Source organism: Sarcophilus harrisii, chromosome 2 (genome assembly GCF_902635505.1).
Source record: "Sarcophilus harrisii chromosome 2, mSarHar1.11, whole genome shotgun sequence".
NCBI lineage: Eukaryota > Metazoa > Chordata > Mammalia > Dasyuromorphia > Dasyuridae > Sarcophilus > Sarcophilus harrisii.
The window spans coordinates 733,328-760,073 of NC_045427.1; the positions used below are offsets into that span (position 1 = coordinate 733,328).

The 26,746-nt window shown below is 57.0% G+C and overlaps 2 protein-coding genes across 5 annotated transcripts in view; one reads left to right on the plus strand and one right to left on the minus strand.

Annotated features, from left to right (window-relative positions):
• Nucleotides 1–10,990, plus strand: part of WDCP (WD repeat and coiled coil containing) — a 28,441-nt gene extending 17,451 nt beyond the window's left edge. For 2 of the 4 annotated variants that reach the window (XM_031949557.1, XM_031949556.1), the window contains exons 2-5: nt 2,593–2,773; nt 2,969–4,847; nt 6,139–6,256; nt 10,616–10,990. In XM_031949557.1, coding sequence (XP_031805417.1) covers nt 2,988–4,847; nt 6,139–6,256; nt 10,616–10,815 — 2,178 coding nt within the window. In that variant the 5' untranslated portion in view covers nt 2,593–2,773; nt 2,969–2,987 and the 3' untranslated portion in view covers nt 10,816–10,990. Of the gene's footprint in view, nt 1–2,592; nt 2,840–2,968; nt 4,848–6,138; nt 6,257–10,615 lie in introns of those variants that run through there. The other 2 variants (XM_031949558.1, XM_031949555.1) reach the window with 2 other exon arrangements.
• A 7,804-nt stretch (nt 10,991–18,794) lies between these two features.
• Nucleotides 18,795–25,427, minus strand: MFSD2B (major facilitator superfamily domain containing 2B). Its single transcript, XM_031955342.1, is given in 13 exon segments — nt 18,795–19,696; nt 20,440–20,616; nt 21,070–21,285; nt 21,697–21,743; nt 21,816–21,882; nt 22,233–22,314; nt 22,526–22,654; nt 22,780–22,870; nt 22,947–23,092; nt 23,333–23,411; nt 23,492–23,615; nt 23,748–23,864; nt 24,948–25,427. Coding segments are annotated over 13 exon segments (1,650 nt in total). The 5' UTR covers nt 25,244–25,427; the 3' UTR covers nt 18,795–19,617.
• Between the last annotated feature and the right edge of the window lie 1,319 nt (nt 25,428–26,746).

Genomic DNA, 26,746 nt, shown 5'->3' on the forward strand with positions numbered 1-26,746 from the left:
ACAGGGAATGAGGCTGGAGAAGTTTGTCCAGCTCCAGGTCAGTGGGAGGCCTTTGTGAGGACCTTGGCCTGGTCCCAGGTGGCAGCCATTGAGAGCCTGCCCCCAAAGACCAGTGGATTCCATGCAATTCTCAGCTGTCCTCCAGGAGTCTAGAACTGTGGTCTCTAGAGCAATCTTTGCCCTAAGAAAACAGTTGTTGGGCTTGTGGTGGAATCGAAATGACTTCTAAGGGCAGGGCAGAAGCTGGCCAACAAGCATTGGGTGCTCCTAGGTGCCAGGCTCTGCTCTGGGTGCCGGGTCCTGCTGGTCCAGGAGCAAGGTTGGGGGAGGGCTCTGCTTGTCCTCCTAAACTGCTTCCCTTTGGCCTCGGGGCCCATGGATTCAATTTCTTCTCCCTCTGGACTGCCCGGTGACTGCTGGGGGGGGGGGGGTGTTTCTCCAGCCTTTCCTCCAACCATCCATCAAAAGGGTTTTCCTAGAGCACACATGTGACCATGTCACCCCCACTCAGTAAAAACTCCAGTGGCTTCCTTCCTGTTTGGCCTTCAGAACCTTTCACAACCTGCCTTCCTCTTCCCACTTTCTTATACCTCATGCCCACGGGTCCGCTTTGCCTCAGTAACACTGGCCTCCGGGCCGAGGCTCTGTCTCTCACCTCTGGGCATTTGTCCCGTGTTGCCAGTGCCTGCCACATTCTCCCTTCTTATCTCTGCCTCTTTCAGTTCTCCCCTAAAAGGATGCCTGCCCCAGCCCCTCGATCCTTGGGCTGGTTCGCTGGTGATTATTGTCGCCCGTTCTGCCCCGGCCCCCTCGATCCCCGGGCTGGTTCTCTGGTGATTATTGTTGCCCGTTCTGTCCCGGCCCCCTTGATTTCTGGGCTAGTTCTCTGGTGATTATTCTCACTTGTTCTGCCTTGGCCCCCTCGATCCCCGGGCTGGTTCGCTGGTGATTGTCGCCCGTTCTGCCCCGGCCCCCTCGATCCCTGGGCTGGTTCGCTGGTGATTATTGTCGCCTGTTCTGCCCCGGGCCCCTCGATCCCCGGGCTGGTTCGCTGGTGATTGTCGCCCGTTCTGCCCCGGCCCCCTCGATCCCTGGGCTGGTTCGCTGGTGATTATTGTCGCCCGTTCTGCCCCGGCCCCCTCGATCCCCGGGCTGGTTCTCTGGTGATTATTGTGCCGCTTCTGTCCCGGCCCCCGATCCCGTGATTTCGTGATATTGCGTTGTCGGCCTTAGTTCTCTGGTGTCTGTGTATTCTCACTTGTTCTGCCTTGGCCCCCTCGATTTCCAGGTTTGTTCTCTGGTGATTATTCTTGCTCATTCTGGCCATGGCTCGTTTGCACACAGTTGTTCACATATTGTCTCCTCTATCACTCTGTGAACTCTCCCGGACTGGAACTACCTTTGCATTTCTTAGCAGAGTTCCTGACAGCAGACATTCATCATGTGCTTATTGGTTGCCTGACATATACTTTTCAAAACCTATGGAACTGAAGTTGAGTTGATCTTCTGGATTGTTTTTATATCAAAATGTTTGAGTTTGTTGATATTTGCAAAGATTATAATTTTAAAAAATGAACATTTAAGGAAGAAAATTAATTTGAGACTCTATCGACTAGCTCTGTGACCCTGGGCAAGTCACTTAATCTCAATTGCCTCAACGACCAAAAAAAAAAAAAAAAAAAAGACTGCATTGAGTAATGTAGGGGTAGAAGAGGGGAATGAGCACTTATATGCTACCGACTGTTGCTGAGACATTTATTAGACCTCACAAAAACCCTGGGAGGGAGGTACTCTTATACTCCCTGTTTGACAAGCAAGTCAAACACACAAACAAGCAAGTTGAGGCACACAGAAGTGAAATAACATGTCCAGGATCACCCAGCTTGAAAGCTTCTGAGGCGGGATTTGAATTCAGTTCTTCCTGACTCTAGGCCCAGAGGCCTGTGCCATGTGAGACCACCCAGCTGCCTGGCTGAGGTAGTTAAGGCTTTACTTTGTGCTAGGTCCCAAGACCTCAAGAAGCTTTTCTCCCTTTGAGGGAGATGGTTTCAGGTAGGGGCGGGCTCCCCAGCTGTAGAGAGGGTGGGGATGTGCCCTGAAATAGCCCAGAGAGACCGGGGAGAATCACTCAGGTAGGCAGGCGGGCGGCTTGTATTGAGTTCCTACTGTAGGTCAGGTCTGGGCGAAGTCATGGAATCAGGGCCTCAGAGCCAAAGATGGAGGGCGGAGGCGGGGAGGGTATTCTGAGACCTGAGGGGCCCTGCCTGGGCTGGCGGGGCCCTGGCTCACCTTGGAGGAGAGTGGCAGTTTCCAGGCTCCTGAAAGGGATGTTTTCTGGGGCTCAGCATTCCCTGCCTCAGGCTCCTGTGGGCTTGGTCTCAAGGGACCTATGGATCGGGAAAGGGTTGTTCATCTTGTGGCTGCTAGGAAAGTCCTCCTTGGGTCCGAAGCATTTCCCCTTTTCCTTTGGCTGCAATAACAGGATCCCTGACATTTCAGGGTATAGCTGTTGGAGGGCAGGGGTCCTGGGGAGAGACCAGGGCGCTTCTCTCGTTCTAGTAAGTCATCCCCAAGCGACCCGGCACTTCTCAGTTTCTAGGGTCCATGAATGATCGTCAGTAGGCCATGCCCACCCACCGCCCGCAGTGACCGAGGGGAGGGCTTGCCAAGATAGCCACGTGCTCAGGGATCCAGGCGGGCTTTCGCGTCAACAGAGAGATCGCCCAAGAGTCGTGAACACGCTTTGGAGCCAGAACAGCCGGCGCCTTCAAAGGTAATCGGGATCGTGGAACCAGCAGCGCAAGAGCCTAGGCGGTGTTCTCAGAATGAGGCGCCCGAGGTCAGCAGGGGCTGCGAGAGGCCTGGGGGGCAGGGGCTTGGCCGGGGGGCAGGGATCCCACTGGAGGGGGGCACAGGGGGGTGGGGCCTCTCCCTGCGGGCCCCCTGCCACGGTCTTGTGTGATTCCAGGTGCCTTCCGGCGGGAAGGATGGACTTGGGCAAGAGCAAGCTCCTGCGCACTGGCCTCAACGCCCTGTACCAGGCGATCCATCCCATCCACGGCATCGCCTGGACCGACGGCAAGCAGGTGATCCTGATGACGCTGCAGCTGCAGAACCAGGAGCCCAAGTTCGGGAACTCGCGCATCATCGGGCAGTTCGAGCACGTGCACGGGCTGACCTGGAGCCCCCCGGGCGTCAGCAGCAGCCCCACGCTGCTGGCGGTGCAGCACAAGAAGCACGTGACCGTGTGGCAGCTGTGTGCCAGCCCCTCGGAGCGGAGCAAGCTGCTGGTGTCGCAGACGTGCGAGATCGGGGAGCCCTTCCCCGTGCTGCCTCAGGGCTGCGTCTGGCACCCCCACAAGGCCATCCTGACGGTGCTCACCAGCCGCGACGTCTCTGTGCTGCACTCGGTGCACTGTGACAACTCGCGGGTGAAGGCCGACCTGGTCAAGGTGCACGGCTTTGTGCACTGCGCCTGCTGGACCCGGGACGGCCAGCGGCTGGTGGTGGCCGTGGGCAGCTCGCTGCACTCCTTCACCTGGGACGAGACGCAGAAAGCCTTGCACCTGTGCTCCTGCTGCCCCGTGTTTGAGGTGGGCAGTCCCATCTGCTCCGTGCTGGCCACCGTGGACATGCAGATCGCCGTGGCCACTGAGCTCCCGCTGGACAAGATCTGCAGCCTGGGCTCCATGGAGGCCCTGGAGATCTCCCCGCCATCCCGGGCGGGCAGCACGCAGCCACCCTTCCCGGACCCCAGGAAGACCTCCGGCAGCTCGGAGCCCTCCTCCTCCTCCTCCGCGTCCGTCTCCTCTTCGTCCCTGGACTCCTTGGTGCTCTCTCAGATTCTGCCCAGGAGCTCCAGGTCGGACTCCAACTCGCTCTTCAACCTCCGAGACAAGGACTGCTTGTCTGCCATGGATCAGGACTCCTCCCATCTGGTCCTGGTGACCTTCGACAGGATGGTCACCGCCACCCGCAAGGTGGGCATCCCCGGCATCCTGGTGCCGGACATGCTGGCCTTTGACTCCCGGTCGCAGGTGGTCGCCGTGGCCTCCAACATGTGCCACATCATCCTGATCTACGCACTGGGCTCCTCGCTGGCTCCCAGCGTCCAGTGCATCCGGCTGGAGTCCTGCGAGAGGCCCAAAGGCATCTGCTTCTTGTCTGACAAGCGCCTGCTGATCCTGGTGGGGAAGCAGAAGTTCACGGACCCCACCTTCCTGCCCTCCTCCAAGTCTGACCGCTACACCATCCGCCTGGTCATCAGGGAGATCAGCTTCGAAGACGAGCCCTCCTGGAGGTCCGTCTGGAGCCAGCAGGACTTCTGCAATGTCAACGTGACGCTGGGCATGGCCCCCAAGAAGAAGCTGGGGGAGAGCCACTGCCCCATCTTCTACCCCCCGCGGAAGGAGCTCCTCCTCCCCGGGAGCCTCACCCTCCACTCGCGGACAAGCGGCAAGACCCTCATCGAGGAGATCTCGGAGCCTTCCCAGACCTCCAGGTTCAACTCGCCGCCGCCCCCCACCGCCGCTTCTGCGGAAAGGCCGGAGGCCGGCCCCGGCCTCCAGCCTGCGGCCCTCCCTAGCCCCCACGCCAGGCCCAACTCCCCAAAGAACCACTGCCGCCTGATCCACGAGCCCCTGAACCTTCCCCAGGGCCAGGCCGTCACCAACGAGAAGGAGGAAAACCGGCTCTGTGGGACGCTGGACAGGCTGTCCGGGAACTTCACGGATCTCCACCAACGCCTCTCCGAGCTCCTCGAGCTCCTGCGTAACCAGAAGCAGTCGCCGTCCCCCACCAGTTACCCACACTCTCAAGACCCATCTTTTCTTCTCATCACCTGCCAGGTAACTGGGGGGGCTTCCTCTGTCCCCTACCCCCTACACGAGTAGAGTCCTGGGTGTGCCGGGGGGGGGGGGGCTCTCCCAATTTCTGCATTGGCGTCTGCTTCGGTGACGGGCGGGGAATCGTTGCCCCTGCCCTCACTCACAGTCGGTGAGCCGATTGGACCCTTCCGTTAGGATGAGCGTTTCTTTAATTGTTGGCAGGATGCAGAAGGGCAGAGTGCGCTGGGAAGCCATTTTGAACCTTGAGGTCTGTGGTTTCTTTGGGTTTTCGGTTCCCGTGTCCGTGACCTGGGAGGTCCCCGTCCGTATCTTGAAGCTTGTCCAGCATTCATCGGGCAGGAATTGGGCAGAGCTGGAGGAGGGAACCCTCCCCCCTCCCACTAGGTCCTTCCTCGGACGGGGATTCCCTCCCCTGATGCAGATCGCAGCATAGCACCCTAATGCAGTGCTGTAAGGTTTGCAGAGCACTTTGTGGATGGGATTTCATCTGCGCCTCATTCTTCGCTGCTGGAGACGATTTTAGACAAATATTAAATTTGGCGCTTTTTTTTTTTTTTTTTAAGTAAAAGAGGCTATTTCCATTTGGCCGGCATGAGGAACCTTAGGTTAAAAATTCATTCTCTTTACCTTCCCTTGTTATCCAGTTGTAAAAGAGATAGGACCCTTCTTGCAAGGAAGAAGCTATTTCTGATGCGAGCGGAAGTGTTCCTTTTCACATCCTGGTTAGGCAGGGGCAGCCCCGCTGCTGGGGATGAGCCTCTTGCAGAACAGCGTGGAGTTCTGTTGGGACGGGCCCTCGCTGCAATCCCAGAACCTAACACGGCAGGGGAAGGGCTGGGGAAGGGGAGAAGTGGATCTCTAGAAAGCACTCATGGGGAGGGGGCTGGCCAGGAGCTGGGAGAGGCACAAAAGCAGTGATCTGAGGAGAAATGGTGTCTGGGAGGAAGATGGGACATGGCGTGCTCGGATCAGGACAGGAAAACATCCTTTTGAGTCAGTTCTGTTAGAACTTTCTTTGGGGGAAATGGGTAGTTTCCATGAAAAAAATATTCGTTTTATGTGTGACAAAATACGGCTTAAATGTTTTAAAGCTAATTTTTTAAAAATCCTCATCTTTTACCTTAATCGCCTCGTCTTACTTGTCTTTCCCGTTCTGGTTCCTGAAGTCCGTTCCCAGATAGAGGCTGAAGTTTGAGGCCCTTTGCGGTTGCTTGAGGGGACCCGACCCAGGGTTCGGGGGGCCCGCAGCGGCCTTATTGCTGGGTAACAGATTCTGTCCTTGGGCTTGAAGAAGCCCTCCTCCGCAGGCCCCGTGGTGGACAAGAGAGCCGTCCTTCTCTGCGATGGCAAGTTGCGCCTGCAGATGGTCCAGCAGATGTTCGGCATCTCTCTGGTGGAGATGCAGCACGGTGAGTCGGTCTGGGGCTGGGAAGGGGCTGGGAAGGCCCAGCAAGCATTAAGCACCTGCTGTGTGCCTGGCGCTGTGGGATAGGGGATCAAAGGATGGAGCAGTTGGGGGGAGGGGGCTGCTCGTCTCCCTCCATGGGCTTAGCTACGTCTACATTCAGGCCTCCAGAGGAAGGGGCATTTGAAGGGCAACAGGGAGCCTTTGTGTAGAAGGGGGTCCTGGACTCGGAAGGAGTGAGGAGGGAAAGAGCCCTGGAGCACGGCAGCGGAGAAGTTTGTACCTGAGCTCTCAGAAACATTGAGACAATAGGGAGACATGCTGGATGTGATGGCCTAGAGGGTGACAAGGTCTGGTCGGTGAAGGAAAGCTTGCAGCAGGAAGAGACTGGAGGCAGGGGGCCCAGTCCCAGGTCGTGGTCATGAGGGTCTGAACGAGAGGAGGGGCTATGTGAGTGGAGAGAAGGGTTCGGATGTGGGAGATGTTGTGGAGGGAGACGTGGCGAGAGGCGGTAAGGGAAAGTGAGGGACATTGCTGGGATTCAGAACCTGAAAGCCCGAAGGAAGGGTGGGGCCTTGACAGAAAGATGCAAGTTTGTACCTTGGAAGTGCTGATCAGGAATTAATTGGAGATGAAATAGCCTTATCTTAAAGAACTAGTCATAGAATGAGTAATAATTCCACTGAAGAGAATGGCGATAATGAGACAAGGAGCAAAGGCGGTAATCTCAGAGAAAATTATATCTCCGAATGCTTCCACCAATAAAGTAGAGAAAGATAAGAACAATGAACTGGGTATGCAATTAAAAAAACATTGGAAATCCTAAAAATTAAAGCTGAAATTGATCAAGTTAAATGTAAGAAAACCTTTGAATTTACAAATAATACTGAAGGCTTTATGAAAAAAACCCAGTAAAATAGAAAAACCCTTGGTTAATTGATTAAAAGAAGAAAACCAAATCACTGGCATTAAAAATGAATACATCTCTAATGAAGATGAAATCGAAGCAATTATAAGAGTTATTTTACCCAATTACATGCCAATAAATATGACAATTTAAATGAAAAGGAAGAATACTTACAAAAATATGTAAACTGCCTAAATTAGCAGCAGAAGAAATAGAATATCAAAATAAACCTATTTTAGAAAAAGAAATTGAACAGGCAATGAGAAGAAAAAAGCATCAGGACCAGATAGATTTCGAATTCGACTATTCGACTATTCTTTTAAAGATCAACTAGTTTAATCTTAAATAAGTTGTCACCAACAAAACCCTGCGAGAAGACAAAAGTAAGATATACCCCATTTAAAGTAATGGTAGGAGCATAAATACCTAGAAAATATCTCTGCCTAGATAAACCCTGTAACTACATGAATATAATTATAAAACAAAATCAGATTGAAATGAGAAAAGTATCAGTTGTTCATGGTGGGAAGAGCCAATATAATAAAAATGATCATTTTGCCTCAGCTACTCTATTTATTTAATACCATCCCAATTAAATTACCAAAAAAAAATTTATTGAGCTAGAGAAAAAGTCAAGAATATTAAAGGAACTAATGAAAAAAAAAAGTAAAGGAAGGAGGTTTAACATCAGATTTTAAACTATAAAGCAGTAATTACAAAAACTCTCTGGTACTGGTCATGCAATAGAAAGGTGGATCAGTGGAACAAAGTAAATGTACAGTGCTCAGTAAATAATTAGTAACTTTGGGTTTGACCAATGTAAAGATTTAAGCTTTGGGGATAAGAATTCACTGTATGATAAGAAGAAAAATTTGTTGGGCAAGCTGGAAAGCACTGTCTGGCAGAAATTAGGTACAATCCAATGTCTTATGGCATTTTTCAAGATAAAGTCAAAATGGATACATGACCTAAATATAAAGGGAGCTATCACAAGCAAAATTGAACATGATATTAAATAACTTAAAATTAGAGCACAGATATGATCTAAAAGACTTACAAATGGAAGAAGAATTTATGAATTAGAGAGAGCATTGTAAAATATAAAATGGATAGTTTTGATTATATTTAATTTTAAAAATTTGTACAAATGAGAGCAATGTAGTCAAGATTAGAAGGAAAGCAGAAAATTTTGGGGGGAAATCTTGTAGACTCTTTCTCAGATAAATGTCTCATATCTCAAATATGTAGAAACGAATATGAGTCATTGATAAATTGATAAATGGACAAAGGATATGAACAGGCAATTTTTGGATCAAGAAATCAAAGCTGTTTATAGTCACATAAAAATGCTTTATATTATTGATTAGAGAAATGCAGATTAAAACAACTCTGAAACACCATCTCTCAGATTGGCTAAAATCATAGAATGGAAAAAATGACAAATGTTGGAAGAGTTTGAAAAAAACTGAGACATTACACTGTTGGTGGAACCATGAACTGATCCAACCATTTGGAGAGCAATCTGGAATTATGCCCAGAGAGTTATAAAACTGTCTATCCCCTTTGACCCAGCTATACCAATATTAGGTCTGTTTCCTGAAATGTTCAAGGAAAAAGAGAACCTATGTTCTAAAATGTTTATAGAGATTCTCTTTGTGGTGGCAAAGAACTGGAAATTGGAGGTTGCCCATCAGATGGGGATTGGCTGAACAAATTATGTCGTGTGATTGACTACTGTGCTATAAGAAAGGATGAGCTCGGTGGTCTTAGAGAGACATGGATAGACTTGCGTGAAATAAGAGTGAAATGAGCAGAACCAAGAGAACATTGTATACGTTAATGGCAACATTGTCCAAAAAATCCACCTCCAGGGAAAGAACTGATAGAGGAGTTTGCCTCTTGTGGTCTTACATATATTTATAAATTTGTATCAAATGGTGGCCTTTCCTAGTCTGGAGGGGGGTAAGACGGAGGGAGAAAATTAATAAAAACAATTTTAAAAAATAAGCAAGCCTGGAAGAGAGAAACATTATTTGTATGGGGCATGTTGCATTTGAATGGCCCCGTGGCTTGTCATCGGAATGTCCCATAGGCACTTGGTGATTGGGGATAGAAGCTCGGGGGAGGGAGATTTTGGGGTGTTACCTGTAGAGAGTCGAGGTCACCAGGAGAGAAGAGAGGAAGAAGAGACCGGAGGGCTCGAGACCTAACCCTGGGGGACACCTGTGGTTAGGGCATGAGCTAGAGAGGATCCAGCCAAGTAGACAGAGGAGGAGTGGGCAGAGAGGGAGGAGGAAAGTCAGGAGAAGGTCCTAGAAACCAAGAGAAAAGGGTTTCTAGAAGGAGAGGGCGACCAGTAGGATCAAAAGCTGCAGGGAGGTCTGGGAGAATGAGGATGGAGAGAGGGCCTCAGGATCTGGACACTAAGACGTCACCGGTCGCTTTGGAGAGGGCAGTTTTGGTGGAAGGATCAGGTTGGAAGCCAGATGGCTTAAGAAGAGCAGGAGAAGAAGCGGAGGCCCCGCAGGGAGCAGATGAGACATAACAGGCAGGAAGGGGGTTTGGGAGGATAGGGAGACCTGGGCATACACGGGAAGGAGCCAGCATAAGGGAGAATGAAGAGCAGTGAGAGGGGTATGGCAGGGATGGTGGTGATCTGGAGGAGGTGGGATAGTAAAAGGGGTAGTGATCTGGAGGAGGGGGGTGGCAGGGGATTTCTTGTGCAGACAGTGGGGTCTACTTTGGTCAGGAGTGAAGCCATCTCGGAGATTGCAGTCAGGAAGGGCAGGTGACTGGATAGAGACCTTTCTCCAGGAACTTGGGAAGGGGAAGATGGTATCCGCTGGCAGCTTGAGGAGGGGGCCGGGTCTTGGGATGTAGCAGGAGTGGCTGGGGTGGCGGTGCGATGGTTCCCGTGAACCGCCCCACTTCAGGCCCTTCTCCCTCACACCCCCGGACCTTCCACCTGACGACACGGAGGTCCTGGGAGCCTCTCAACTCCAGTCCAGAGGGGCCAGAAGGCCTTGGGCTAACCCTTGAGCCAAGGCTGCTCTGAAGCCCCTTGTCTCTTGACCACCTTTAGCCGTGTTTAGCTCTCAGCGAAACTCTCTGCTTCAGTTTGTATCCCGGAGCTTTTGTGAGGTTCAAAAAGAAAGTGGACGCCAAAAGCGGGAGTGGCAAAGGCGGGTCCTGGAGCCAGGAACGCTTTCTTGCGTGCCCTGTGCTGTCTCATGCTGCCAGGCACTAGGCAGGGGTCTTGAGGGGTGCTGGGCGAGGCTCTGGCCTGAGAAGGGGGATCACAAGGGCAGAGTGTTTGAAAGTAAAACAGGCTGGGGACCTTTCCCCTGGCTGCAGCGGGGGGTGGGGGGGGGACAGCCGGGCCCTCCTGGGGCCTCGGGCCAAGGGCAGGGGCTGCTTGGCAGGAGGAGGGCTGACCCCCCTCTCTTGGACTTCCAGGCTCCCTCTGGATCCTCCTTTCCGCCGACAGTGAAGGCTTCATCCCGTTAATCTTCTCGGCCTCCCAGGAGATCATCATCCGCGACGGCAGCGGCAGTGGCAGCGCCAGCGGCAACGGCAGCGGCAGCTGCAGCAGTAGCACCAGTGCCAGTGCCAGCGCCAACGGCAGCGCCAACGGGCTGGGCTCCCCCACACAGTGAGTTGGTCCGTCTGTGGAGCGCGCATTTGCACCTGAGCGGTGCCCACCCCTCTCGAGGCTATTCTGCGCCGTTGAGACGTCTGGCACTCTCAGGGACAGTTGGGTCTGAAAGGGGCCGCTGTGTCACTTTGCAGAGAGACAGGAAGAATACAGTCTGGTGACGCTGCTGCCACCGCCACCAAGGAGTCTCTCTCTTTCTGTGGCTGCCACGGGGGCTGAGGGCATCCAGGCCCAAGGAGGCTTGAGCTACGAGCCGGGGAGTCACGACCCCTGCCCGCCTCGGCTTCCTCACCTGTAAAATGGCCCTCGCCACGACCCTCCCTGCCGGGCTGGTTTGTGAGGATGTAAAAGCTTATCCCAGTACCTGGTACGCAATAGGCCAGTTCTGTTCCTTCTAGCACGCCCCGCCCCCAATGCTCGGGCCTGGCTCCGCGAGGAGGGCGTCTGCGGGGACCCCGGTGCCTGTGGAGGAGGACACCAGGTAAAGACCAGGGGAGGGGGGTCGGGAGGGGGGCCTCAAGCTGAGTCTTGAGTGAGGGAACCTCTGGATGCTGAGAGGCAGAAGAAAAAGGGGGAGCGGGATGGCCTGGGCAGAGGGAAGTCATGGCCGACAGCTGGAAAGGGAGCCAGAGAGGCAGCTGGGAGAAGCCTGGGGGTGGGGGGGGGGGAGAGCACATTTGCCCCTGGGGGTGATGGGCCCTGAGAAGGGAGGCAGGGCAGCCAGTCTGATGCTTCAAGAAGATCCCTGTGGTAGCTGGAGGGAGGAGAGATGGAGGCAGGCGGTGCTCTCCCCACACTGACTGCAGGAGTCCAGGCAGGAAAGGGGCCTGCACTGGGCTGGGGGCGGGTCAGAGGAGAAAGGAAGATCAGGTGCTGACCCGAGATGTGGAGGAGATGCAATGGCTGGGCCTGGGGGAGCTCCTGCTGCAGCCACATTGGTGCAAAGCCCCCCCCCCCCCTTCCTCCTCATCCACACGGCCTCTCTTTGGGTGCTCAGCATTTCGTTTTTGAGCAGCTGCTGCTTTCTCTGATTTCTTGTTTCCTCCGTCTTTGGGAGGACAGGAGGAGGAGGAAGGAGGGGAAGGAAGGAGGGAGAATAGAAGGAAAAAGGGAAGAAGGAGCAGGGGAGAATAGAGGAAGGAGAGAGGAAGGAAGGGAGGAAAGAGGGAGAATAGAAAGAAGGAAGGAGAATAGAAGGAAAAAGGGAAGAAAGAAGAAGGGAGAATAGCAGAAGGAGGTAGAATAGAAAAAGGAAAGAATAGAAGGAAAGAAGGAAGAAGATGCAGGGGAGACTAGAGGAAGGAGAAAGGAAGGAAGGAAGGAGAAAGACAACGAATAGAGGAAGGAGAGAGGCTAAAAGGAGAGGAGAGAAGATGGAAGGAAGGGAGGATAGAAGGAAGGAATGAGAGTAGAAGGAAGGAAGAAGGGATAGATGGAAAGAGGGGAGGATAGAGGGGAGGAAGGGAGATAGGAGGAAGAAAAGAATAAAGGAAGGAGAGAGGCTAAAAGGAAGGAAAGGAGAGAAGATGGAAGGAAGAAAGGATAAAAGGAAGGAAGAAGGGATAGAGGGAAGGAAAGGAGAATAGAAAGCGGGAAGACGAAGGAGGGGAAAATGGAGAGAAGATGGAAGAAAGAAAGGAAAGAATAGAAGGAAGGAGGGAAGGAGCAGGGAAGAGGGAGGAGAGAATAGAGGAAGAAAGTCTGGAAGGATGGAAAGGAGAAGGGAGGAAGAAGGGGTAGAAAGGAGGGAGGAGGGGGCTTGCTCCAGAGCTGCCAGGATGGCAGTGTGGGGCACGGCTCCCCACCAGCTGCCACGCCTCCTCTGCTTCCTGACGTCTCAGGGGCCTGGCCGTCTGTGCCCACGCACCCTCCCCTCCCAGTGCGCCGCTCTCCTCGCAGCTCCTTTCTTTGGAGCCGGCCTGCCAGGCCTTGGCTTTGCTCCTGGCTGTTTCCAGGACTCTCCTGGAGACCCTTGGGTCCCGGCCTCAGGATCTCCCAGGCACTGAAGGCTGGTTTCCCCATGGACTCCCTTTTTGGGTTTTGTTGCCCATGGATTATGGGTGTCTTGGCTGCTGTTTCTCCCCTTGGTGTCTACTTTGGTGGGTGCCCAGAGGGAGTCTTCTCTTCCCCTTTATCCTTTTTTGAAAATAGGATTGTCAGCCACCCTGCCATTGTCACCCATTTGCCAGCCAGTCAGCCCGCGGCCTGTCAGTTTTGTATTTAAGCCCCACCTTTGTGGCCATTTGTCCGCCTCTCCAGGCCACCTTCCCCTTCGGCCTCCAGCCTGTGCTCCTGGAGCCTCCGTTTTTTGTCTAAGCCTTTCTTGAGCGATGGTGCCCCCCGGCAGCTTGTGCCCACGGACGTCGGGAGGCCTCCAGGCTGACCAGAGTGGCGAAGCTCTGTGGCTCCAGGGCCTGGGAAACTAGCCGAGGGCTTTCCTTTTGTTCCTTGGGCCCTCCTCTGTCATCCCTGGGCTCCCTCCCGAGCAGCCAGCTCAAGAAGAGGCTCAGGAAGAGCCTTGAAGTCATCTTTGAACTGTAATAATGCAGGGGCCCCTTTGCCTCTTCCACTCGCTGCAACATTCTGGGGTTTTCCAGGGTTCTGAAGAAGGTGGCCGGGTTCCCTCCCCATTGTCTGTGATAGGACCCATGGAGAACCCCGTAGGTCCTTGGGCCTCATACAGACCTCAGAGCCCAGCTGGCCTCTCATAGGAGAGGGAAGGAAGGGGTGGGTAGCTGTTGTCTGAGCCAGTGGCAGACGGGCCTGGTGACGGGGCTGAAGGGTTTAAATCCTCTATAAGGACGTGTGCCTCTGGGCCAGGGCCAGGGGACCGTCACCCCCTCCAGACTTTCCCGATGACCCTTTGGTCCTGTCGCTGCCACAGGCCTCGGATGCTAGGCCCTCTGACACACTCCTTCCCGATGAGGTAGGGTCTGCATTTGATGGGTCTGGGGCCTCCCCTCCGCTTCCTGGACTATTTCCACTCTTTGAATGAATATGAATGTGAGAATTGGGAAATTGTGCTCTGGGATCCTTTCTGAGGCAGGCAGCCACCCTTGGCCATCTCCATCTTGGGGAAGAAAACGTCAGAGGATATGAGCAGGAGAGCAGAGCTCCGGGAGCCAAACCTTTTTGTTTTTCAAAAACATGGCTTTCCTTTTTGATTTTTCCTGGGCTTCAATCTGCTTGTTAAAATTAAATTTTGATTCCTTTACTTTGATGAATTAAAATGATGTCTGCTCTGAATGAGTATCCCGCAAATGTTCTACTTAAAAAAATAGTAAGTTTTCTGGTCCCTGCCCTAATGAGGGGGGCTACCTACACCTTTGCCTCTGAGTGACCTGCAGCTCACAAGTGTGGAAGGCCCAGGTTGCCCGTGGGAGAGATGGAAGCTTTCTTATAAAAGAGACTGAACTTGCAACTCTTTCCACAATCTGCCTTTTCCCTGTGCCCAAAGCCAGTGACAAAAGAGCATTGCCAAGCACAGAGGCAGTTACTCAATCCATCGGTAAACATTAAGTGCTTTTTGTTTGCCAGGGACTGTGCTAAGAGCTAGAGATATAAAGGCAAAAGGCAGTCCCTGCCTTCAAGGAACTTACAGTCTAATGGGGGAGACAACATACACACATAACACAGTAAGGTAGATGTAGGGACATGGGACACGAGAAGCAAGGCTCTGGATTGAAGGGGGCTGGGGAAGGCTGCCTTTAGAGCAGGGCTGGGGACTCCTTTTTCTGCCAAGGGCCATTTAGATCTTTATGACATCATTTACGGGCCAAACAAAATTATTAACACATGGAACTTAAGCAGTGGGAGGTTGCTGTGCCTAGTTTTTGGCTCATCGTCACTGGTAGTTGCTTTAGCAAATGATTTCAAGGGCCATATATGGCCCATGGGCCATGCTGTGGAACAGGAGATTTTAGTGGAGACTTAAATAGAAGCCAGGGAGGTTATTACCTCCTAATTAGAGGCGGGGGGCTCAGTTTTCTACTCTTTAAAATTAAGGGAGGGGGCTAGATGCCTTTTGAGAACCTTTTCAGCCTTAGATCTGGGATACTAGGGGGCTAATTGGAGCCCACTTGTCAAGAATTTGAATGCTGGAAATTGGCTTCATTATGGGATTTACTTCTCATCACATAATCCCTATGGGATTCAGGGGGCTTGAAGAGTGTGCCCGGGCCACACACCAGACTTCCAACCTTCCCATTTTCAGGAAATGTCCCTGCCTCGTGGTTATGGGGGATTCCCTCCCTGTTTTGAATATCTGAAAGAGTCCTCCTCAGGACCCTCACTTCCTGCCGTCTCCCTCACCCCTTACCAGGAGACCTATAGGTCTTAGCCGTCCCAGAGTCTCGTGCTAAACTTTCCCTGGGGTGAGTACCCAGTGGACGACACCCCCAGGATTCCTACCAAAAATCAAGACCACGCTTTCTGGCCCTCCTGAACCACCACATCTGGCCAAGGGAAGGAAGACGTGAGGCTGGGGGTGGGGCCCAGACAGACACAATACCTAGGAAGATGGATGAACCCTGTTCTCTCTGCTGACCCACTCCCAGCACTGGCTTTCTGGCCCAGGAAAGATTGGAATGGGGGGGCTGACTGCTATCTGGTCTAGGCTATACCCCCAAATGGGGCAATGAGGGAATGGGATCATGCTGGCAGGCCCCATGGTTAGTTATACTCTCGAGAGTCCAAGAAACAGATCCTGGAACTAAATATTCTATTATGAATGTCTCCCTCTCCTGCCTCCTGACTCTACCAGTGATTCAGTCAATCAACAAACATGCATTGAGCACTTACTGTGTGCCAGCCATGTGCTAAGAGCTGGAAATGCAAGGACAGGCAAAAACAGTCCTTGCCTTCAAGGAGCAGCTAGTATCTGATGGTGGAAACAGCATGAAAACGACTGTGTACAAACAAGATACATGAAGAATTAAACGACATAATCTCAGAGGGGAGACACTAGCACTGAGGGGAATCGGGAAAAACTTTTGGATTAGAAAGGAAGGAGGAGGTCAAGTAATGGAGGGCTTTAACATGGAGGATGTTGTATTTGTCCTGGATACCATGGGAATCCACTGGAGTTTGTCGAGTAAGGAGTGACATGGTTAGACCTGTGCTTTCAGAAAATCACTTTGGTAGCTGAATGGAGATGGACTGGAGTGGGTAAAAACTTGAGGACAGCGATCCCCCAGCAACTGTTGCAACAGCCTGGGCATTTGGTGATTAGACTCCGCACCAGGGGGAGGGAAGGGACAGAGGAGAGAATCTGAGAGATGCAGCAGAGGTGAAATGGACCAGAGATGCTATAGAGGTGAAATGGATCAGAGATGTTGCAGAGGTGAAATGGATCAGAAATGTTGTAGAGGTGAAATGGATCAGAGATGTTGCAGAGGTGAAATGGACCAGAGATGCTATAGAGGTGAAATGGATCAGAGATGTTGCAAAGGTGAAATGAACCAGAGATGTTGCAGAGGTGAAATGGACCAGAAATGTTGCAAAGGTGAAATGGACCAGAGATGTTGCAGAGGTGAAATGGATCAGAAATGTTGTAGAGGTGAAATGGATCAGAGATGTTGGGGAGGTGAAAAATCAGTAAGAAAGGCTACAGAAGTAATATCAAACCTTGACGCCATATTGGGTGATTGATAGAAAGGTAGAGGGGGAGGGTTAGGGGTACAGATCCTAAGTTGTGGTTTGGACACATTGAGTTTCAGATGTTTACTGGACATCCAGTTGGAGATGAGAAATTGAGGCAGAATTGGTAGATTTGAGAAACTTCAGCATAGAGATGGTCATGAAACCCATAGAAGCTGATGAGGTCACCAGAAGAAGAGTCCAGGACAGAGTCCCTCAGTTGCAGGACTCTGGGAGAACGACTAAAGAGCATGCCTTGAATATGTGCTGGTTAAGGAAAGACCAAACAAATGACATGAGAAGGGAGTAGAATTTTACTGCATCCCAAGAATTGAGAATCCGAGTCCTCTGGAGCAGCACTGGGAAGACCCTTGGAGCATCGGAACCCAGATTCAGTTCAGCAGCTAGACATGGTTCCAGAGTGTGCTTGAGGAAACACATCTCCCTCCTTTTAGCAGAGATGCAGACTCCATAGCTGTCGTCAGGGGATTTTGCTGAACTGTTTCTGTTACAGGACTTCCTCCCACCCCTCATCCACAGGCCAGTGATCTTCACCTCCCTTTTAAATGGGTAAATCCTTTGCTTTGACCACCTTGCTCACTTGTCTGATCACGATTCAATTTCTGGACTTTCCACTTCTTCCCCAGCTGCCTTGACTTCCTTGGGTACCCTCACTCTTCCCCTTCCCTCCCCCTTTCCAGCTTTTTGCTTCCTGAGGGCAGGAACCGTCTTGTTTGCTTGTCTTTGTTTCCCCTGCACTCAGCACCATACCTGGCACACAGTAAGCTTTTAACAAATGCTCTCCATATTGGAAGCAGCATTTTTGCAAGGGGAGGGGCCATTAGAAATGGCCAGGATTTCAGAAAGAAGTGGCATCTGTGTAGTCCGGTCTAGTGCTTTGGATTCTGAATCTTCCAAGACCAGCTAGCAGGGAGTGAAGGGTTTCCTGAGCCATGCTAGGGGAAAGGCCATTCAGCAAGTGTGGTGTTCTTTTTCCAAAACACAGCCAGGTGATAAAAGTTCAGATCTTTTATTGTGTCCTTCAATATAGCCCAGTTAGCTCAGAGGCCTCTCTCTCCACTTGGTTCTAAGAGCTCCGCCCGAATGTCTCCAAATCCAAAGGTTTGTCCTTCCGACTCCAGCCAGCACCAAGGTAGAAGATACAAAGAATCTCTCTTGCCTCGAAGATAGGGCTTGTGGGCTTCCTCCCAGAGTGCTCCTCTCTGACCCCAGGCAACGTTGCGGAGAAAAACTCTTTTCAGAGCTCTAAGAGCTTCCTGTATATATATGATCTCCCAAAGGTTAACTCCTCCTTCTGGAGAGAGAGGGATTCTGGGTTATCTCCCAGAGTGCTCTCTGGCCCTAAGGGAGGTGTGAATTCGGATATCTCTTTCTAAACCCTAAATTCTCCCAAATGTGTGAACTCCATTGAGTACTTAGATACTTATGAGCTCTCTAAAGGTGTGAACACAAGCATTGTTTCCATCAGTTGTGCTTAGTACCTTTGCTTCAAGTTCTGGCCCAAAATATCTCCTAAGATCAAATCAATCATACTGAACCACGCCAAGTTACATAATTATTGTCTCTATCAACTCTAATGGCTTAACAATTTGTAAAGATTCCAACAAGCAGGAACATTCAGCCGGGCTCTGCTGCTCAGAGAGCTCCCCTCTGCACTTAGACATCGGCCGGCGGAGGCGGTGGCCCGAGCCCTCGGCCTCCAAGCAGACAAGTTCGAGACCAGCGAAGGAATCCAAGGCCAGCCTCCACCAGAGGGGGCGGACCTGCTACACCATCAGTCCGCCTTTATTTTGGGTTTTAAATCAGAAAAGGACACACTTCTTTAGTGCTGGAGGGGGAGGGGGGCACCTGCTTCAGTTTCTGCAAAACTGCCGCTTCTGCCTTTCTGAAACTTGAGGGGAAGGAATTAGAACCTGTTGGTCTTTGGCAGGTGATAATCACTCAATAAACATTTATGAAGCACCTGCTGTGTTCCAGGCGCTGAGATACAAAAAGACCCAGTCCCTGACCTTGAGGAGCTTACAATCTAGTTGGGGGTGGGGGTGGGGGACGACAATATGCCAAGCAAGTTAACGGGAAAGACAGACATGAAGAAGGGTTAGGGAGGGGCTTCCTGGAGAAGGGGGCTTTTGGAGTCGGGGCTTAAAGGAAGCAGAGGAATGGGGAAGGGAGAGTGTTCCAGGCCTGGGGGACACCAGCGAGAATACCCAGAGCTGAGAGAGGGGGGCTTGTTGGCTGGGGTCACAGGACCAGAGCATACGTTGGGGTGTAGGGAGTCTGAAAGGAAGGAGGGGTTACATCGGGAGGGCGCTGGAGGCCAAGCAGAGCATTTTGTATTTATTCTTGAGGGTGATAGGGAGCCATTGGATTTGACTGAGCAGGAGGTGACAGGGAGAGGTCTCTGCTTTGGAAAAATCACTTGAGTGGCCGGATGGAGGGTGGACCGGGGTAGGGTCACTCCTGAGGCCGGTGGAGCTCCCAGAAGCCACTGCAGGTGGGAGGATGAGAGTCTGCCCCAGGGCAGGGCAGGTTCAGAGGGGGCATCTGAGAGGCACGGGCCTTGGTGCCATATTGGATAAGCCACTGGGGGGAGGCAGGAAGAGTTCATGAAGGATCCAGGGTGACTGTGGAAGTGGGAGGTGGAGGCTGCATTTGGAGGGAAGGGGGGGTGGAGGGGAAGGGGCTTAGGAGATCCACATCATGGTCTTTTGGAAATGTCTTTGGCCATATGGAATGGAAATAAGGGAAATGTCTTTCATTTCTGGGCTATGGCCCGGCTCCCTGGCAGCTCTGGGCACAGGTACCTGGCAGCAGCAGGGATGGGTACCTGGTGGCTGCAGGGAGGGGTACTTGGTGGCTGCGGGGAGGGGTACTTGGTGGCTGCGGGGAGGGGTACCTGGCGGCTATGGGCACAGGTACCTGGCAGCAGCAGGGATGGGTACCTGGCGGCTATGGGCACAGGTACCTGGCGGCTGCGGGTATGACCAGAGGCTGGCAGGCTCCGGGGAAGCACCAGCCTGAGCACTGGCGTGGGATTACCTTCCCACTTCAAATGCTGGGCCTCATCCTTCTTAAAACCGGGCAGAACCCGGGCTGGGAGCTAGAGTCTTAGGCCTTCGTCAGGTGTGGCGCTGCTGGGCTGGGCTCAGGGACCCGCAGTCAGAGCCGTGGCTCCATCCTGGGCGCTGCTGGGACTGGGGGTCCTGGACGCAGGCACCTCGTTCCTGTGGGAGGAGAAGAGGAAGAAGAGAGCCAAGCTGGGGGGGGGCCTCCCGCTCCCACTGGCCCCCATGCCCTCCCTCTGAACTGGGCCCTTGTTCTCCCCTCCCCACCCCGTTTGCTCAAGCCTTGAGGACAAGCTGGCCCCCTCCCTTCCCCAAGCAGCTCCTCCACCAGCCCCCTTTCCTCTCCTAGCCAACTCCCCCCACCCCCATTTTGTCTTCCCTAACTAGCCTCTCTCTCTGCTGCCTGCGGGTATATCCAGGTCTCCTGAATCCTGGGCCCTCACTGACCACTACCCTTCTCTCTCCCCCATCCCAGCCTCCATTTTTCCCCCACCACCTTCTAGACCCCTTCCAACGAGCTCTCCCAGGGGTCCAGTGGCCTTTGCTCCGCCCTTGACTCTCTACAGCCTCTACCCTGTGGCCGCCTCCTTGATCCTCCCTCTGTCCTCCTCCTCCTCCGGCTCAGGCTGCTTCTCTCCAGACCGTGCCCTCCGACCCGCAGCGCTTCTCCCCCACCCTGCCACAACAGGCGCTCTCCCCGTTCCCAGGATTCCCTAGGGCTTGCGGAAGGTTCCCTGATCTACGGCTCTCGCCTTAGCCCTTCCCGGACTCCGGGGGGCCATTTTCCGACCGCCGGCCCTCTCCCCGGTTCCCCGTCGCTGGGCCCTTCTCCCGGAGCCCCGGGTCAGCGCGACCAGGCTGGGAGCGCGTCGGGCCCGTGCGTGTCCGCTCCTGCTGCCCACCTCAGTGCGTCCAGCTCGCGGGCGGTCTCCTGGCGCCGCTGCTCGGTGATGGGGTACGCCGACAGGATGGCCAGCCCCAGCAGCACCATGCTGGTGGGGACGGCTCCGATCAAGACCTTGAGCGCCAGCACCGCCGGCTCAGACTGCTTACAGGCACCGGACTCGTACCCTGCAAAGCTGAGACGCCCCCGTAAAGCCTCTGCCCTCCCCAGCTCGGAGCCACAGCACGGATCGGGGGCCCCCGAGGACACACTGTCCCTGGGAGACGGGCACCGGGGAGGGAGGGCGGGGGGCAGGGGGCTGACCCAGTGGACGTGATCTGTCACTGGGGATCTCCCCAACCCCTGGGACTTCAGGTGGGCAGATCTGCCAGGGATGAGCCCAAACACTCTCCAGAAAGGAAGCTGAGGGACCCTAGGCCCCAGGGCTGCACAAGGAGGCTCAGCCCTCCTGGCCCCTGACCCTGCTGAGCCCCCTGGCTCTGCTTCCCTTGGGCCTGTTGGCCCCCCAGCCCTGCTCCCCTGGGGCCCCCAATCCCCCTGGCCCTGCTCCCCTGGGGCCCCCGGTCCCCCTGGCCCCCTCAGACCCCCCCAGTCCCATGTGGGCCCCTGCCCAGCCTCGGTCACTCACTCCAGGCTCAGGGTGGAGATGCCCAGGGCCCCGGCCCCCGACAGCTTGGTGAAGAAGACGTAGGAAGAGTAGAAGATGGTTTCCAGGCCCTTCAGAGGAAGTTTCTGGAGCCTGAAGTCATCCACGACATCGGGCAGCATGGACCTGGGACAGAGCCCCCCCAGTGTCCATGACCCCCAGGGGCCGCCGGCCTCCCTGCCAGTGCCTCCCCTTCCTCTCTGTCCCGCCCCAGGGCGACTGCCAGGGAGAGCGCCCCAGGCCCGGAGTTGGGCCGGGTTCCTCCCCTGCTTGGGCCTCCCTCCCGGGCCGGCCAGAAGGCAGTGAGGGGAGGGTTGTGGGACGCTCAGCACGGCCTGGGCACACAGGAGGGGCTACATCCCTCCCCACCTGGGCTCGCTCTCACCCCAGAAGCTCCGGGGCCTCCGCCATTCCCAGCCTCCCCAGCTTGTCTGGACCGCCCGGACCCTTCCCTCGGCTTTGACCCAGCCCCCCCGGGTCCTGCCCCTCGGTGCCCCCTGACCCGGCCACCCCGGCCAGCCCCACCCCTGAGCCTGCGGCCCCCCGAGGGCCGCCTACCGGGGGAAGGGGCCCCGCTGCCGCCCGGAGCGAAACCCTTGCTGTGGCCACGGGGCGGTGGGCACGGCTGCCAGCAGGAGCGCCGAGGGTACCATGACCTGTGGAGGGGAGGGGGCCGTCAGAGGCCGCCTTACCCCCCCCCTCAGCTGGGCCCCCTCCCGCTCACTCACCCCGATCCCACAGGCTGCGGCCTTCTTCCCCACTCTCTGCAGGAACCATTCCCAGAAGGGGTGCTCGGACGCCCACCTTGGGGAGGAACCGGGCTTCGCCACTGGGGCGGGGAGCTCCCAAAACCCCCCGCCTGGGGCCCTGTGACCCACCTGCGCACGGGGCCTCCCCCCCCCCGGGCTCCCTCTCCTCCTCCCCACGCTCTTAGGGCCCCTCTCACCAGCCCCCACCCCAGGGGCCTCCACAGCCCCCCTCCCCCCCACCTGCTCCTTCTGCCCCTTCCCACGGTCTCTCAGGGTCCCCCTCACCAGCCCCCCTCCCTCCCCCCACTCCCCTCCCCCACCTCTCAGGGCCCCCCTCACCCCAGGAAACCTCCCAACCCCATGTGACCTGCTCCCCCCCCCTCCCCACGGCCTCTCAGGTCCCCCCTCACCAGCACCAGCAGCACCAGGTTCTGCGTGTGGCCAAAACTCCACGTGGGTCAGAACAGGACCAAGTACTCTGCACAACCTTTAGGGGAAACCCCGCTTCAGGGAACCCAGGCCCCCCCCTGCCCCTGCTCCCCCCCCTCACCCCCCCTGTCCTGGGGACGCCTTCGGGAGGGGGGGAGAAGTCCCAGCCTTCGGCCCGACGCCGCCCCCTCCCCTCCCCTCCCCTCGCTCGGGCCATCTCGGGGCTCTCAGGGCGGGGAGGGTTGGGGGAGGGGCCGGGCCCGGAGGTACCTGGACTGCGGCCGAGATGAAGAGGAAGGCGGCCACGAGCCGCTGGTAGGGCTGGTGCCGGAGGGTGTGGCCCAGGCCCTGGAGGAAGGAGAGCCCCTGGCGCTGGAGACCGCCGAGATCTGGAGGCCGCGGCAGGCCGGCGTTAGGAGAGGGCCCGCCTCGGTCCCCCGCCCGCCCCCGGGCCCCCCCGCTCGCCCCCCCGGCCCCCCGCCCCCCCCGGCCCCCCGCCCGCCTCCCCCGTCACCGTCTTCCTCGGACGTCCCCAGGGCCAGCAGGGCCGCGCACAGGGGGTAGGTTCCTGCGATGACCCCGGCGGCGATCATGTAGAGCTGGCTCTGTGGGAACGGGGCGGTCACAAGGGGGCGCCTCGGCCCGCCCCCGCCCCCTCCCCCCCCAAGGGCCTGGGCTCACCGTGTGCGGAGGGATGTCCGAGCCCAGAGTCGGCGGCGGGGCCGTGAGGTTGGCCTCCGGGCACGTGGGGGCCTCGTGGGCGCCGGCCACGATGAGCCCGTGGGCCGTGGCTCCAATCAGCGTGCCGGCCATCTCCGCGGTCATCCCTGGGGGGGCAGGGCCAGGGTCACGAGCTCACCCCTCCGGTCTGGGGGCCACCCCCAAAGTGAGCCTCAGGAGTGACCGGGAAGCCTTCCGTCTCATCGGGGCTCCCTCCCCCTCCCCGAGAACGGGATGTCTTCTGCCTTTGGTTCTAGTGCTTGGCACACAGTAGGCACTTAATAGTTGCTCCTCGAGTTAGGGAGTCCCGGACGCCCCCAGCGTCGCCCCCCTCCCCCCACACTCACGATAGGCAGTGGCCGAATCTCTCTCCTGCTGGTCCCGAGTCAGGAACATGGTGAGGGCGGAGTAGGAGACCTGGAGCAGCTGGAGGAGGGGGCGCGTCAGCGCCTCTGAGGGAGGCCCGCCCCCCCCCCCCCCCCCCCAGCGCCGAGGGGAGCACTCACCGTGGACAGAGCCTGGAAGAGGCAGTAGAAGGCCCCGTACCAGAGCGCCCGCAGCCGGCCCACGGGGGGCAGGAACCACAGCAAGAAGTAGGTGAGGGCCAGGAAGGGCGAGCAGCCCAGGATCCTGAGGGGGGGCGGGGGAACGGGACGCTGAGCCAGGTATCTGTCCCTCAGGACGGGCTCCTACCTCCCCCTCCCCCCTTCCTAGGGGCCCGGGATCGCAAGGCGCCCCGCCCTCCTTCCCCCCGCAGCTCACCAGGGGGTCAGGCGGCCCAGGCGGGTCCGAGGGCTCCGGCTGATGAGGAATCCGGCCGCGGGGTCGGCCGCGGCGCAGCCTCCCGCAACAGGACCAGGGCTTGGGCCCCCAGGGGATCTGACCGAAGAAGGGGAAGTGGGAGGGTGCCGGGCCTTCCAGGGAGGGGACGCTGGGAGGGAGGGCCTGGGGAGGGGGGGGGGCTCGGGGGCCGGGAGGGATCTGGGGGAGGGACTCTCGGGAGGGGACTCTCTGGGGGGCTCTGGGCGGGGGGACCCTCTGGGCGGGGAGGGGGGACTCTCTGGGAGGGGGACTCTCTGGGGGGGCCTCTGGGCGGGGGACTCTGGGGGGGAGGGGGGGACTCTCTCCGGGGGGAGGGGGGGAACTCTGGGGGGGCGCTCTAGGGGGGGGACTCTTGGGGGGGGGGGCTCTGGGGGGGGGGGGGGCTCTCCTGGCCCCGGGGAGGGGGGGATCCTGGGGGGGGGGCTCCCCCTGGGGGCGGCCTGGGCCGGGGGACCCCCGGGGGAGGGGGCCCCCCGCCCCCGAGGGGGCCCAGGCGGGGAGCCACTGGCACATCCCCCCCAGGGAGTGCCGGTGGGGGGGGTGGCGCCCCCCCCCCAGCCCTGATGTATACAGCCCTGCCTGATGTATGCAGTTGGTTCCTAATAAATGCTCAATTAATGGGATCGATTGAGCGGAATGGAAGGGCGGAGAGCAAAGCCCTGTCCTGAGGGGCTCCAAGGCCAGGAGCGGGAGGAGGCCCGGATGCAGTGGGTCCAGTCCGGGGGCCCGGCCCCTGCTCTCTCTCAGGAACCTCCCGAGCCTCCGGGACACACGGCGGCCGCATTTAGGGTCAGGGTTTCCAGCTGGGATGGTCCCGCTTGGCTCCTGCTTGGGGGGGTGGGAGTGCGCGTGAGTGTGAAAATGAGTGTGTGCATAAGGATGTGTGAGCGGGCCTGAGTGGGCAAGTGAGTGTGCGTGAGTGTGAGAATGTGTGAGATCTCAGGCAAGGCGGGTCTCGAGCAGAGGCTCCCCCCCAGCTGGGTGGGGAGGCGCCCCTTGGCCCCCCTCGGCTTCGGGACTGTGGAGAAGCTGCGGGGGGAACCGTCCTGGGGAGGAGGGGGGCGCCCGGGGGCCCCACCCGCCGCCCCGGCCCCTCTCTGGGCCCCAGCTAGCCGCTTATCTCACAGCTCCCGCCCTCACACTTCCCCAGCCAGGGAAAGCCAAGTCATGGGCCGCGGGGGGTGGGGTGGGGGGGAAGCCCCCTGGCTCCGAGGAAGTTCGGAAGCAGCCGCCCGCCCCTCACCCCCCTCACCCGGCTCGGGGGCCCGCCGCCCACGGCTGCCTCCGGGTACTGCCGGAGGAAGCCCGCCCGGCCCCCGCCGCTCTTCCTCCCGACGCTGACCCCCGCCCCGGCCCCCTGCCTTCACCTGAGGGGGCTCCTCCTCTTTCTCGAGGATCTTGGGGCCTGGGTCGCGATCCCGAGTGGAAGCTGCCATCCGGCCTCTGCCTCGGTGTCGCGGCCACCAGGAGCGCGAGCTCCTCTTCTTCTGAAGCCGCAGCTTCGGGGCGGGGCTGGAGAGGGCGGGGCAGGAGAGGGCTGGAGGACCCCCGCCCCCCCAGAATGCGCTGGAGAGGAGGAGGCTGCCGGGGGGTGGGGCCGGGGTTCTGGGATCCCCGAGCGGAGAGGGCCCGCAGGGGAAGGCCAGCCACCCCGGGGCTGCTGGTTTCTTGGCACCTCCCTTTTCTGCCTTACTCTCCCTTCCCTCGGGGTCAGGGTGAAGGCAGAGTCAGGAGCCTAGGCGGCGGACGGCCTGCAGGCAGGGGGGGAGCAGGGGCAGGGCCCGAGGCCAGACAGGCGGGCAGGATAGCGCCGCGGCCCTAGGCTCCCTAACCTAACCTAACCCAATGCGCCGGGAGGAGCGCCCGTGCCAGTGTGGCCCGCCCGGCAAACAGCCCGTGCGAGGCTGGAAAGGCCAGAGTGAGGAAGCCTTCAAGGGACAACGGCTGAATGAAAGCAAATGTGGAAATGGTCCAGGCTGGCCAAGTGGCGCAGGGGATAGTGGGGGCTGGGCCGGAGGGCACCGGCTCCCTCATCGGCTTGGCTTCCCTTCCCCAATCGGGAGCATTTTTCCTGGATGCCCATGCCCCCAGTGCCCCTGGCTGCCCCTCCCAGTGCCCCCCAGTGCCCCTGGCTGCCCCTCCCAGTGCCCCTGGCTGCCCCCCAGTGCCCCTCCCAGTGCCCCCCAGTGCCCCTGGCTGCCCCTCCCAGCTCCCCCAGCTGCCCCAGTGCCCTCCCAGCTGCCCCCAGTGCCCCTGGCTGCCCCTCCCAGTGCCCCTGGCTGCCCCCCCATTTTCAGCTCCAGATTCCCGGCATCTTAAAAAAAGGCTGTGTGTGTGTGTGTGTTTTACACATTTCATAGAAACATATTTCACACACAAAGACAAATGCATATTTTACACATATAGACACATTACACACAGACATACGTGTACTTTACACACAAATATAGACATTTCACACACTGACAATTTTTTGCACACACATATTTTACACACACACACACACACACACTGACATTCACTCACACACTCACACATTCATACACAGACCCCCGCGGGCCCCCCCCCCCCCAACACAGACAGAGGCACTGGGCGGTTTCCTGACTTTATTTAGAACACGGTCTCCACACGAACATTAGCCCGAGAGGAGCCAAGCATCAAGCCCATGTGGGATGGTTCCCTGACAGCTCCTTCCCAAGGGCGCCCCCATTCCTTTCCCAGCCGTCGTCCCTAAGCGCTTAAGGCACCAGTCCGCCCCTACCCTCGCTCCGCTTTGCAGAAGGGTCTCGCGGGGCCTCCCAGCCGGCTGGAAGGCTTAGTCCCAGGCAAGGGGCCTCCCCATCAACCCGGTGTCCCATGGCCAGGTCCCACCAAGTGCACTCTCGATAGCTCCTAACAGTCCAAGGGCAGGACTCCTCCTCCCGATTCTCCCTCAGAGA